This window comes from Neodiprion fabricii, chromosome 1 (genome assembly GCF_021155785.1).
Source record: "Neodiprion fabricii isolate iyNeoFabr1 chromosome 1, iyNeoFabr1.1, whole genome shotgun sequence".
Taxonomy (NCBI): domain Eukaryota; kingdom Metazoa; phylum Arthropoda; class Insecta; order Hymenoptera; family Diprionidae; genus Neodiprion; species Neodiprion fabricii.
The window spans coordinates 33,009,914-33,022,782 of record NC_060239.1 but is presented as its reverse complement, the minus strand read 5'-3'; the positions used below and the strand labels follow the sequence as shown (position 1 = coordinate 33,022,782).

At 41.8% G+C, this 12,869-nt stretch overlaps 3 protein-coding genes across 4 annotated transcripts in view; 1 reads left to right on the top strand and 2 right to left on the bottom strand.

The window, feature by feature from the left end:
- The first annotated feature begins 720 nt into the window (after window positions 1-720).
- LOC124181268 (endocuticle structural glycoprotein ABD-4-like) lies at window positions 721-3,692 on the top strand. Its single transcript, XM_046567657.1, has 2 exons — window positions 721-863; window positions 3,034-3,692. The coding sequence occupies exons 1-2, from the start codon at window positions 852-854 to the stop codon at window positions 3,430-3,432; spliced, it is 411 nt and encodes a 136-aa protein (XP_046423613.1). The 5' UTR covers window positions 721-851; the 3' UTR covers window positions 3,433-3,692.
- A 2,931-nt stretch (window positions 3,693-6,623) lies between these two features.
- On the bottom strand, window positions 6,624-9,385 carry LOC124187898 (trypsin-1-like). Its single transcript, XM_046580081.1, has 7 exons — window positions 9,338-9,385; window positions 9,070-9,076; window positions 8,457-8,527; window positions 8,187-8,275; window positions 7,860-8,112; window positions 7,639-7,791; window positions 6,624-6,854 (listed from the first exon to the last, which is right to left on the bottom strand). The coding sequence occupies exons 1-7, from the start codon at window positions 9,383-9,385 to the stop codon at window positions 6,708-6,710; spliced, it is 768 nt and encodes a 255-aa protein (XP_046436037.1). The 3' UTR covers window positions 6,624-6,707.
- A 787-nt stretch (window positions 9,386-10,172) lies between these two features.
- The window catches only part of LOC124174497 (RYamide receptor-like), a 53,718-nt gene continuing 51,021 nt past the window's right edge, over window positions 10,173-12,869 (bottom strand). Inside the window, exon 10 of one of the 2 annotated variants that reach the window (XM_046553705.1) lies at window positions 10,173-12,616. In XM_046553705.1, the coding sequence (XP_046409661.1) occupies window positions 12,331-12,616 (286 nt within the window). In that variant the 3' untranslated portion in view covers window positions 10,173-12,330. The remainder of the gene's footprint in view (window positions 12,617-12,869) is intronic. The other variant, XM_046553706.1, reaches the window with a different exon arrangement.

Here is a 12,869-nt window from a genome sequence, read left to right as displayed (position 1 = left end):
GAAGGTCTCTGCTCCCCGTGCTATGCCTACAAATAGACCGTTCCCACCTCAAGCTCCCTTCACACCAAACATTCCCGGGTTTTACACAAACCTTGAACATATAGCAGTCAATGAATCTTAACGGAAATAAAGCACGAGATGGCTGAGTAAAAAAGGTGTTTACCATTTGAAAAAAGTCAGGGTTCTCCTTGTGGTTTCACCGTCGTTTGAATACATACACAATGGTTCACCATACCGGATAACACAAGTTCGGAAATGTCAACTTCATTCGTAATATCAATAACATACGTTTCTTTCTTCAATACGTGTTGATCCTTGAGACATTCCTCAGACTTGTCTAATCTTTTCCAAATCATAGTGCAGAAACAAGTCAGGCTTCCAGCCAAATCCTAGACTCTCGAATCAATGTCTCTTCCCAGCGGACCAGACAATCGGTGCAAACGAAGCCTGACGGAGGATCTCTGAGCCCGGTGCATACAGTCGTGACCGTGTTACAAAACGCCGAATGAAACGAAGTAATCCATTGACGCGTGTTGAGGCTCTCGTTTGTATTGGTAAAGTAAACAGCTACCGCGAGAAATTGAATTCGGTGGTACCCCGAACGTCTTGGATGGGTTTGGCGGTTGGCTTACAGGTATAGTTGTAGTATAAGCACAAATGTGTGCAAGGTTTGTCTATGTCAACGCGTGGGTACGTAACAAGTGCCTAAGAAATGTACACACGTTTTGCCCCCCGCTTCGCTTCACCGATTGGGGTATATAAGCCAACTTCTGTCTGTCAGCTCATCAAGAAGTACATCTCATTCGAGAGATAATCGTCAGCGAGCAAATCCGTCCAACCGAACTCTCATCATGAACGCCCTGGTGAGTAACGGCTCGACTTTCCGTGCCCTTATCTAATCCCAAGCTCTGCACTGAGCAAATTGTCGCTTCTATTCGACTCGTCGTCTGAAATACGTCGCGATCAGTGATCGAAGTGAAGAGGACATTGAGTTCCCGCTAAGAGTAAGTCTGTGGAAATCTCCCTGAATCGGAAAACAACCTCGTCGAGTGTCGCGCTTAGACTGCATTACTTGAAATTCAAGTCAGTGTGGAGCTCGGTACTGAAACCAGAACTCGCAAACTCTCGCACGCGAATTTACACGCCCCGGTGATTCGATACGAACGGGTCTTTCAAATTTTTGGCGGTATCTAACTTTTCTTTCTACCGGATCGTCTACCCTCCGCCATTGGAAACTTTCAAATTTATCACAGAAATATTTAATAACAGGAGTAGTCTTATTTTTTCGGGTGGATAGCGATCTTGAATATTCATAGTTTCTTAAATTTACCACCGGACAAAGGTAGGTTCCTTTTGGAAAACTCCGGCCTGCTTCATATTAAAATTGGAATCATGTCCCATAAATCATACGTACGTGTGCGGAATTTTATTTGGTGGGGTGAATTTTTTTTCTCAAGATGATAAAAACCCGGATTTCCTCCGGCAAGGATTTCGACGCTTTTATATTTTCAAACTGTTAATCAGCGCACATAGTACATGTACCTTGTTTGCAGCGGCGTTAAATCGCGCGGTAAAAACGCTGGCTGCGTTAGATGTAGATTCACAGTCTCGGCGAAGGATGCTGTAGGGAAAGTGAGCAATACTCGTGAACGCGTAGCGAGCCTCAATTGCCTGGGTTTCATCCAACGTCACACTTAAAGCGTTGCTACGGGCGTATACGCGATGTTTGATTTACGGCCGAAGGAGGCCTCGATCTTACTCCAAAAGTTGATCGTAAAAAATAGTGCTCAATTTCGCAACTAAAATTACACAGTCAAACAATTTAAAAATACACTTTCGGTAGCAGTGACTGGGTACAAGTTTTATTCGCTATCAAGTCGCGTCGTAAAATATTCCCGAGCTATCGCGATGCAGAAACGGAATGAAAATAAATTACTCCTGCATCGTTACCTGTGTAACTTGTTGCTTTTCTACGGCTTAAAAATTTTTTGCTTCATTTTTGATACGCTTGCGCTTGACCGTTTGGACGATTGACTCGTCGCGTATATGAAAAAAAGACAAATGAAAAAAAAAAAACAAACGAAAAGCCAAAGAGAGGGAGAACAAGTTTGAAGGATTTGACGTAACATCCATCGAGCGTGTTTTATCAAATACTGCACCTATCAGCGGCTCTTCCGCCTATACGTGGCATACATATTTATTATATACATATACATGTAAGTTGCAGCATAATTTGCAACGCGTCCTATCATAGTCCGTTATTAATAATTTCACGTCAGGTTGCATTGTATTATGATGCTGACGCTGCGTTCGAACAAGGATAATTATAATTCAGGATAAGCGCGTTATTGAAATACTTGAATATACTCTGGTCTCTACACCCGCCCACATGCCATTCACCGTTCAACGCAACGGCGCGTTCACTGTCCGCTACACGAAGTTCGCAAGAAAGTTTTAGTTTCTTTTTACGTCAAGCCATCCGTTACGCCTTTGAAAAGCTGCTGGTATTAATGGGTTAAAACTCGGGTGTAATTAGTACCATGGAAAGTCGCCGAATGTTTCATCTGCATACCAGCGATGTAAGTTGCCTCGCATAGACGTCGGCCAAAAACCGTTGAAATTTCATCGCATGCAATGCTACGTTATCTTTGTTTCATTTTTATTTTCCGCGTGTTCGCGTTGTGTCATTCCGAAGTCAGCACTCTTCTCAGTTTCAATCGTCGAGGTAGCAACAGCCCATCGGTCCGTCTTCTCCTGTAATAATTATATGAAACCGAAAGAGGGGGTACGTAAATGCCGCGATCAGCCAAGAGTCGAGCAAAGGTTATCGAGTGCGAGGCTTACGTAATGGACAGCGAAAGGTCACCCCATCCCTGCACGTCCTCCCCCTCTTCTATCATCATCGCCTTATTCCCGCACACCTTGCGACTTTAAACCCAAGATTCCCGCAATTTTCAGCCAGATTTCACCCTTCAAACCGCCGCGAAAGAACCCCGAAAAAATGAATTCCAACCGGTTCTCTTCCCGTTTCAGTTCTTCGTCCTCGCCGCCCTCGCGGCCGTCTGCGTCGCAGCACCGCCTCCACCTTCGGGCCCCGCCGACGAACCGATTCCGATCATCAGCCAGAGCCAGGACGGGCCCAACCCCGACGGCTCGTACAGCAACTCCTTCGAGACTGGAAACGGGATCCAAGTCCAGCAGCAGGGGAGCCTGAAGCAGATCGACGAGAAAACGTTCGCCCAGGTCGTTCAGGGCTCGTACACCTATACCGGCCCGGATGGAGCCGCGATTCAGGTGACTTACACCGCCGATGAGAACGGATTCCAGCCACAGAGTAACGCCATCCCGACGCCCCCCGCTATCCCGGAGGCGATCCAGAAGAGCCTTGACTTTAACGCGGCGCATCCCCCACCGGCCGTCGTCGACGCGTAGGGTCAATATATGAATTTGTAATTTTTGTGAAACCGCGAAGGCGAAGACTCGCGGCGATAAACAAGCCTCAGGTTCTTTATGCTAATCGTATAACGTAATCAAAAGTCAATGTTGGATAAGAATAATGTAAATATTGCGTGACGGATAGTTTAGAGGACTTTTTTTTTTTTTTTACACTATATTTGATACGAATATCCTCACATCATGTTGTACGCAGCCACTGTAAGTCTCTGGAATAAATTGTGCTTTTTGCTACCTAATTTTGTGTTGAATACGACATATTCGCACTCGCCCCTGCCGAGAGACAAAAAAAAAAAAACAATCTTCACGCGGCACCAAACCCTCAATGATCACCTTTATGGGGGTGGTTCTGGTGGATCGCGGGAATTCCCATATCCAAGTTTTATAATCTTGACTCGCTGTAAAGCAAGGATTGACGAAGTTCAGATCAACGTGTGGGGGTCAAAATGTGGAAGGGTCAATATATCGAAATTTCAAACGTGCCAAAATAAAATAACGAAAAATGAACTGTTCAAAATCTTGATTTTTGAAAGTCTCTCTGATCATTACTCACTCTATTCGAACCATTCGTCTTTCTTTATTATATTTTTGGATGTTCGAAATTTCGATATAGCGGGCATACGGAATATTGCCCCTTCCAAGTTTTGAGCCCCACCCAGATCAACGTTACACAATTTTAACCCCGCAGGCAGGATTCGCAGGAAGAATTAGGAACACACGAAAGTGAGCTCATAGTATTATTCCTTTGAGTAAGATTTTTTTTCCGAGTAATGAAACTTAAATACGTGTGTCCGCAGAGCGACGCGTTGTGCATTTGAAATACAGCCCAAAACTTGGACCGTAGTAGCGTTTTTCTCGAAAGAAAACATGTAACGACTCAGTACGAGGCTTACGACTGATGTACGTACGTGAAAAAAAGTTATACACGCAACTTTGTCTTGTAAATAATGAACGTGCTAAGTGATAGAATGTAATTTCAACTGACATCCATATCGGTATAAGCCAACGGGTTGCGAGACACGTAATCTCCCGTAACTTTCGTATTAATTTCTAATACCGTCACGAAGTAAATCATGTGACCTCGGCATTCCGATGTGGAGATAAGTGTCGAAAATTGAACAGTCGAGATCGATACGCTCGTTGCCCAACCAGATTCGATACTCTGATGTAAATTAATGTCGTCCACGTGAATGTCAACGGATAAATTTGCCGGGTGAACTCGATTGCAATGTTTAAATAAGACAAAAGCAGGTACGCGATGAAATGGTTGCCGTGAGGTCAACGGGCAAAAGTCAGAAATAAAACGTAGATTATTGCGCAAATATTTTGTCACCTTTCTCGGGAGATTGAAAATGGCTCGAGTAGCGGAACGCCGACCAATTAGCAGAAATTACGCCGGGGTTCAACTTTCGTTTGACGATGCAGCTGTTGCTGCAACTTGGCGAGAACATGTTACGAAACGAAATATCTTCTCAACTCATCCTTGACGAGCTGCATAATGTCATAACTGCACGGATGCCCCAAGTTTTGTCAGCTTTTGATTCTCGTTGCAAGAGATATTCTCAAAGTCCGGTACGGACAGGGTTTTAGTATCCGGTTATACCGTCTTTACGGCCAAATTCGCTCGATGAAAGCTCCGAGTGCCAGCGGATGAATCGTAAAGCTGCTGACTTGCGTGAAACATCACCTAAGGAAACCATTTTAGCCTAATTTCACTTCTGAAAATGAAGAGGATTTCGTTTCATTAATTTAGGGACAATGATTTTATAATGTACCTACTTTGCAGATTGGCATTGTCAGTGAAATGTTACATGTATTAGATCTTTGTGTAATTAATTAATTCCAAATTACGACGATACAAAATTAGTCGATAACTGTATCGATAAAACGGTTCGTTAGTGATCACTGAATATTTCAATTAATAAGACGACTAAAGTATTTTCGTCTCCAGCCAATGACGGGATACTTTTATTGCACGCTCCTTGAATCGCTGTTGCACATATAATTTCTGTTGCGGCAGCAAGATTGATCGCTGAAGTAAAGCTAGTTTTCGATCATCCTCGCATGCGTTTAAAAAACTGCTTGTTATTGTGCACACAGTTGGAATCTTTTGCAATCTGTCCTTGCAGCAGGGTTTCGAGGCGATGTCGGTATCTTCGTTGTCGGATTTTCTGTCTTTCGAAAATATAGGTGAGCAACATTCACGTACCTGACCGCAGCTATTTTCGAATCTTAAAAGTCGTGTTTCTGATTCCTCGTTTTCATCTGTACAATTACTGGCTTGTTTCGTCAAGGATGACGGCACGGAGGAGTAAGTGCGATGCTGAGAATCGGGGACCAGAAATAACCGCATCGGTTCTTCGGAATTTTTTCAAGCCTCTGGTAACTGACCGAGCATTATTATAAGCCGATTATTTAAAATCGGTATATCACAACGATTTACTTGACGGTGGCGGCATCCGCGTGCCATTGCGCGAACTAACAGAGATATGGTGATGTCATGAATGTCATGCCCCATTCCCGGGCTACTACTGACCTTCTTCCACTTACGAATGCAAGAGAGAAAAAACAAAAGTAAAAAAAAAAACCGTAAATTCTGTCTTAACGCACTGTTACAATGTACATCGATTAGCATCAGGCAAAAACTGAGGTACATTTTATACGGTTTTTTTACTGGCTCGTAAACCTGTTCGTTTTGAGAGAATTCATTTGCTTAGTTGAGAAGTGAAAAGCAAAAACTCACCGTGGCGTCAAAATTATGCTAAATTCGATGTTACGCGTCTGAGAGTTATACTTGACGAGAGGGAATATCGCATAGCTGTTGTTATTACGCGATGGGTTATAAAATGCAAAGGTCAAACGCTGTGAGAAATAAATTTTTGCATAGATCAGAGTTCCAGGACGCAGCGTTTAATTATTAGCCTTGAACCCCGTCTAAATTTATCCACTAATACAAAATCGCTAACGGCGTTATCTCAACGGACGTATATCGTGTTTTTGTCCGATGCACCGATCCTGTTATTTTTATTCCCCGATTCTTAGCAATCGTCTTCTAATCCTCTGTGATTGCGCGTTGGAGCTGAAATAATTTTACTAATACAGGTATAACACTCTTCGTTTCAAGGAAAAGTTCCTCTCCGTAAAAGTCCTTTTATCCAAACCAATTAAACTCTGTTTCGCAAAATCTCGAGTTTATTCAAATAATGTTGCTGCCTGTGGACCACCACACCTCTAACACAGAATTTTCTACGCCATTAAACTCCGGCCTCCGTACTAATCCAGGCACGAAGGGTGGAGATTTTTGCGTAGACTGCCGGACTGCCAATCGCACCGCACGAAGCTCCCCAGGAAACGAGACCAACCACCTTGCCGCCGTAAGTTAAAGGGCCGCCGGTGTCGCCCTGCAGATAAGAAATTGTCACGATTACAGAGAGGCAAGAATTACGGAAATGCCGTTAGGGGGGTTGCTTAATTTATTGCAAATAATCAACGATTATACGACTCGATGGTGTCGGTGTGAACTATGTTTTGAGATTTAAAATCAAATAAATGGTCTCCAATGTTTTAAGTTATAACATCTTAAGTGGGCAATAGAATTCTCGTCAACCTTGCACTTGTCACATTAATTTAAATTATATACAGTTGTCCACTAAATGCGAAATGAAAAAACAGGTTTTACGAGTTTCTAACGCTTCTGTATAGTTGTTTTCGGAACTATAAACTCTAACGTCGTAATGCCACCTTCTTCCTTGACTAAGTTCATCATAATTTTATCGAATTTTATCGTGTCTTGAACTTGCGACTCGCAGATCAGTCTGGCCGAGGCGTGAATCGTTCTACTTCCCGGGAATACTTAGAATAGGTATCGCAATAAAATGCGTAACAAATTTCATCAAAGTCTTATCAACGGACTTGGAGTTGTCGTGCGAATCAAGCGTTGAAACACCTCGTTTTTGAAAAAACAATTAAGCAACGAAAATCAATTAAGGAGCGCAAATCAATTGAGCAGCGGCAGACTATTTTTACGATTTGAAACCATAAAACAGTGATAAAAATAGTGAGTCTTGGTTATTAATCGTTGGTTAATTGCGATCCTTCCAACATCAATGCCGCGTCTATTCAAAACCAACTTGAAAATCAACCGTAAAAGGATGACCACCAGATTTATAAGGTCGTTTCACTTACGGTGCACACGTCATGTCCACCCGTAGTGTATCCAGCGCACAACATACGGTCAGTTATGGTGTTGATCCTGCTCAAGGCGGCGGTGCAAACGGAAGTGGCGACTATGGGCACTTGGGTGACTTGCAAATTTCCGGAAAAGCTGGTGCCGCCGACCTGTGTGCCAGAAATCAAACGAAGGATAAGAGGTGAAAGCTCTCGAAGGGCTGAGCTCATATACTAACCGCTGAGAGTCCCCAGCCGGTGACATTTGCGACACTTCCAGCGGCAAGAGTTTCCCCGACACTTGGCAGAGTCGCGACCCCGACGGTTGTTCCGAGTGTAAAAGCGGTCGAAAACCTCAATATCGCGATGTCGTAGTCATAAGTCGTGCTCGAGAAGCTGGGGTGAATTACGAGCGAGGAAACGGTGTGGACGGTGCCTAATGTGCTTCGGAACGAGCTTCCGGCCCGAACCGTGATCGTCGACACCGTCACGCTGATAATCGGAGGAGAGGAAAGATAAACGATTTCGCACTCTTGGAGGACTCACGGCCACAGATAAAAACTCACCCCTTGACGCATTGGGCCGAGGTTATAACGGCGGTGGTGCTTACGATGACGCCTCCGCATTTGAAGTCGCCTCCCACCGATAGACCGACCTGCGTTTAGAGCGAAAACACCTTAAGACTTAAGAGCAGCGCTGCAGCGTCAAGAAAAATATTTAACTTCGTTACAATTCGTTAGAATGAAATTAGGGAGTTTAAATTGAAGCAGCATAAGCGGTGATCGTTACACGAGAATGCCATATTTTCATCGTCGAATTCAGCACCCAACACATACCTGATATGGAACTAGACTGATGTCGATCGAAGTTCCTCCAATGATGCGGCTACTCGCGGCACTGGCAATGGCTACGAATTAATTTTAAACGAATTTCGATTAGTGTTTTGTTGCATTAGTTTCAGCGAGGAGTGGATTTATGATCGTTCGTGACGATGCGCGTATAGTTCGAAATTTAAAAAATTACGCAAGCCCGAGATTTTGCCTCAACGGATTTATGATAACGACACGACACGAGCCTCATTTCTTATTTAACTGTGCCATTAACAGAATTTCAGCTTACCAACGTAGGCCAAAAAAACGCACAGAACTTTAATCATCGAAAAAGCCGTATACCAGTTATATTCAACTGTCCTTTCGCAGTCAATTTGATTTGTAAATCAGCATCAGCGCTTCGGCTACTGACAGTAAAATCAATCTTGGATTTCATTCGCTCTTACACCGCTTATCTAATCTTCCGATAAATTTATAATCATGTATTCGATCGAGTCAGTTAAGTTCTGATAAAATCCCCTACACCTATGTACACGTGCTTTGCGTCATCCGCGTGAACAGTACAACTCACTTTTTATTTTCTTGTCTGGAAGTTTAATTTTATGCATTTGACACTCACCTGCAATCTGTACGTATTTTGTTCACAAACAGCAAACAGAATCAAGCCTTTATTGCGCGTCTCCAGTTCTAAACACTGTCGATGATCTCGCGCGGCGTAATATAATTATCGATCAAAACAATCTACTCGTACGATAATAGTTAGTGCTCACACTGCGTAGATCTGTAATAAACACTGTTCACAATAACCAGAAAAAAATCCAAGTCAACATCGTTGCCTGTAGAATATCTTCTGCTTTATCAACGCCAGATTATTTACGAATTTATACATTGTTGTCTTTGACGTCGATGTGGGTGCAGCACAAGACGAGGATCATAATTTTAGCAACGAGGACTTGGTTAATTCGATTCTCGGCGAAGGAGTACCTCGCTTCTTAATTCGTGCCAAGTTATAATCGAGCTAGAAGAACACAATGGACTGACTCAAGTGTTTCGGCCTGAGTAATAGCGTTGCCTGCAGGCGACTGTTAAACATCCAAGCCTTCTTGAACGTCTGATTTTGCTACCACTGTAAGACAGTTTCTCCTACCCCAGATACTGTCGTTTGGGCAGAAAATAAGCGATGCATCCGCACGATTCAGATTTTCCTTCGTTTTCAAATTAATCACTAATGTTTGTTTTGAACTCAATTTCTTCGCCTTTATGCTTGCAATTCACAACTGGAAAATAAATTTGATGCATGAGCTTTTTTGGCGATGAAGACTGACTCACATTTCTTTTCTAGTCGTAACTTAGTTACTGAGATAGCTTCTCGATATTGATCGACACTCGCTTCGTTCACTTTTACGATGAAGTGATAACCCCGCTGATCAATAATCTGCTCATTAATTTCACGCGTTTTAATGTTGCTGGTCGTTAAAGATGTGAATTTTATCACGCCGTTAGGACCGAAGCGAAATGTTATTGCAGCCTATAAATTTTTGCTTTGCATATTTTTGAATGCGAAAATTAAGAACGAAAGTAAAAAAATTTATTCAACAATTAATTATTCGTCGTTTAACAGCGATTCGGAGAATTGAAGCACGTACGTCGATCTGCACACGATACGATTTATGCACCGATATATTTCTACTTCAATTTAAGGATCGAAATGAATGAATTTTAAACGGGACAAGGGATTTTTTTATTCTTAAACATTCAGTTCAGTGTTTACATGTACCAAGTATTATTTCACAGTATGTACTACACTACGTCATCGGAATAGAATTGGAGCATTTGAGCCAGAATATAACAGTGAGCGAACATTATTAAATGCATACTTATACACGTAGATAATTTAGGAGCTAGGAATGATTTTCACAAGATTTGAACAACGATGATTAGATTTTCGTTTCCCTTACTCCTTTCTTTTTTTCCTCGTCATACACATTTTGCCCAGCTTGTGGTAAAGAAAAGATTTCTTTTCCCCGCTTGGATGCCCGCTTAACTTTAATTTCAAATTTATTCATCACCTTATTTATATCGCTTAAGTAGATTGCATGTAGCTTTATTTCTATAAATATTTCTAAATATATTATACATACGTAATATGCGGTTTTACCTGCATTTATACGTTTATATACAATACAATAGCATACACAAATTTACATGATTCTCAAACTATGTTCATATCATAGTTTTATTCATTTATTATTATTTATATACGTTGAATTACCTATATATACTGCTAAAATATTCACAGTTAAACGCCTCTTTCCCCAATTGTTCTTATGATGACTAGAATTTGCCGTATGTTATTAAATCTACGACTTATATAATTAACATGATAATGGCGATGTTTAAGAACTCGCGTAAATAATTTTTTCCATCAAACACTCGAGGCTACTTTCAAATTTGTTTACGCGGAAATTGTAAACAGATTTGATTCACCAACCTCCGTGTAAATTTCAATCATTTGTCTGTAAGAAAATAGATAATTTATCAACAACTAGATACATCAATCAAACGATTATTCTCTTCACATCCATTTTTACATATCTTTATTACACGTATAGTTTTGTTTTAAATTATATTGAATTTTTATCTCCTTATATTTTTAATACCGGTAGTAAATCGCCAAACATTTTTTGACCGTCATAATAAATCTCGTGTCACTGAGACTTGAGGATGGAAAAAAAAATTGAAAACTAAAAACTTGCATGGAATGTAGTTCAAGGAAATGTGTCAACGTGAAAATCGATCCTTGCAGTGTATCTGCACATTGGGCCGATTTGTTCCTCGTGATAGAAAAATTGTCGGTACTACGGATGAATGCAAATAATCTCAATGGTACGAATGAAAATGATCAATCGTATAGTTGTAAGTGTTGAAGAAAATTACCAACGAAGCAAGAACTGTATTTTCGCGCAAAGAAATTTCCAAATTTCACCGGGGATGATTGAATACAGGCACTCATTCGATTAGTCAAAACTGCAATCCACAAATTTCCCCCAATCAGGTATGGCCCATAAATTACGTTGAAATTTGCGAGAGATCACGAGAACATGAGCCCCAAGTTTACCAGCGACTCAATTCAATTACTCGCTCTGTTACTCATCCTCACGATACTATGTTATGTACACGAAGTCTGCTGTCAGAATTCACCCGGCATATTAATTCGTAGTATGAAATTGATAGATAGCGACATGTACCTTACATACACTAATTTTCACAACACTAATATTCAACGTATCAACTTCGAAAAACTGATATAAGTTATTAGAACAGTCTCACTCACGTCTCATCTCACGGTTCTTGCCGATACATATTCCATACACGTGAATCACACACACAGTACCACGCACTCTGACATACAACATATATTGATAAAAGTTCTAACTATATCACGTTGACTCTTGAGAAATTTGTTGTACCATTACATTGAATTAATTTTGCTTCGTTCTTACGTTTCATACCAATAAAATTTGCAATTAATATGCATATACGCACAATTATACATACATATACGTATACAAATATATAACACGTTTTCTGCTTTGTTACAATTATGAGGGAATAATACAGGGGAATTTTGTCACATCGGTTGGATAACAGGTGCTTTTAGGTATATTATAGTATACATCAAGGGTAAGCTTAAATTAGCAAGCTCTTAAACTGGAAACAGCACCCTGTATCGGAAAACTGTTCTCCGTAACGAGTAACGAGGAACGGCTTGTTAAAGAGCGCTCCCGACTGAAGACGGGGATTAGCTTACGGCTGATAATAATTATGCCTCGGTGATTCAATTGCGCCCCGTGTTCATCTGCATGGCAATTAAGCTGGCTTAGAGGCAGAGTTCCTGCGAGTTGAAATCGTTGGTGTGCTTGTGCCTCCCGGAAGCGAAGACGTAAAGCTCAGCGGCGGTGTTCGGGCTTTTTGGTGCGCTTGCGAGGGTGGCGTTTCCGTTCCGGACGCAGCATCTGGACGCCGGGAGGGTGCGGTTTGTGGCTTCAATTCCTTTTGCGGGTAATCGTGACGGTCCTCGCACAGACACGCCGCGGTAAAAGGAAGCTGCTGCCGGACATCCGCCCGAAGCTGGTCGCCGCCAATCGTACCTTGCAAAAAAAAATCTGACTTTGGAATTGATTACGTGTTCTAAAAACTTCTACACCAAATTTTTCCTATCCTAATCCTATGCGGTGAGCCAAAACGCACCGCAGCTCGCGAAGCAGCTCGCCGTTTTTCAAGAGAAATTGCCTTGTCTGGTATCGATTAGTTTCACGCCCGCACTGAGATATGCTTCATTTTTTATTTTTGTCACCGGAAATTCTAGTGAAACGGATGTGTATTTGTCAATTACGGTCTAAGTATCGCCGTGATAGC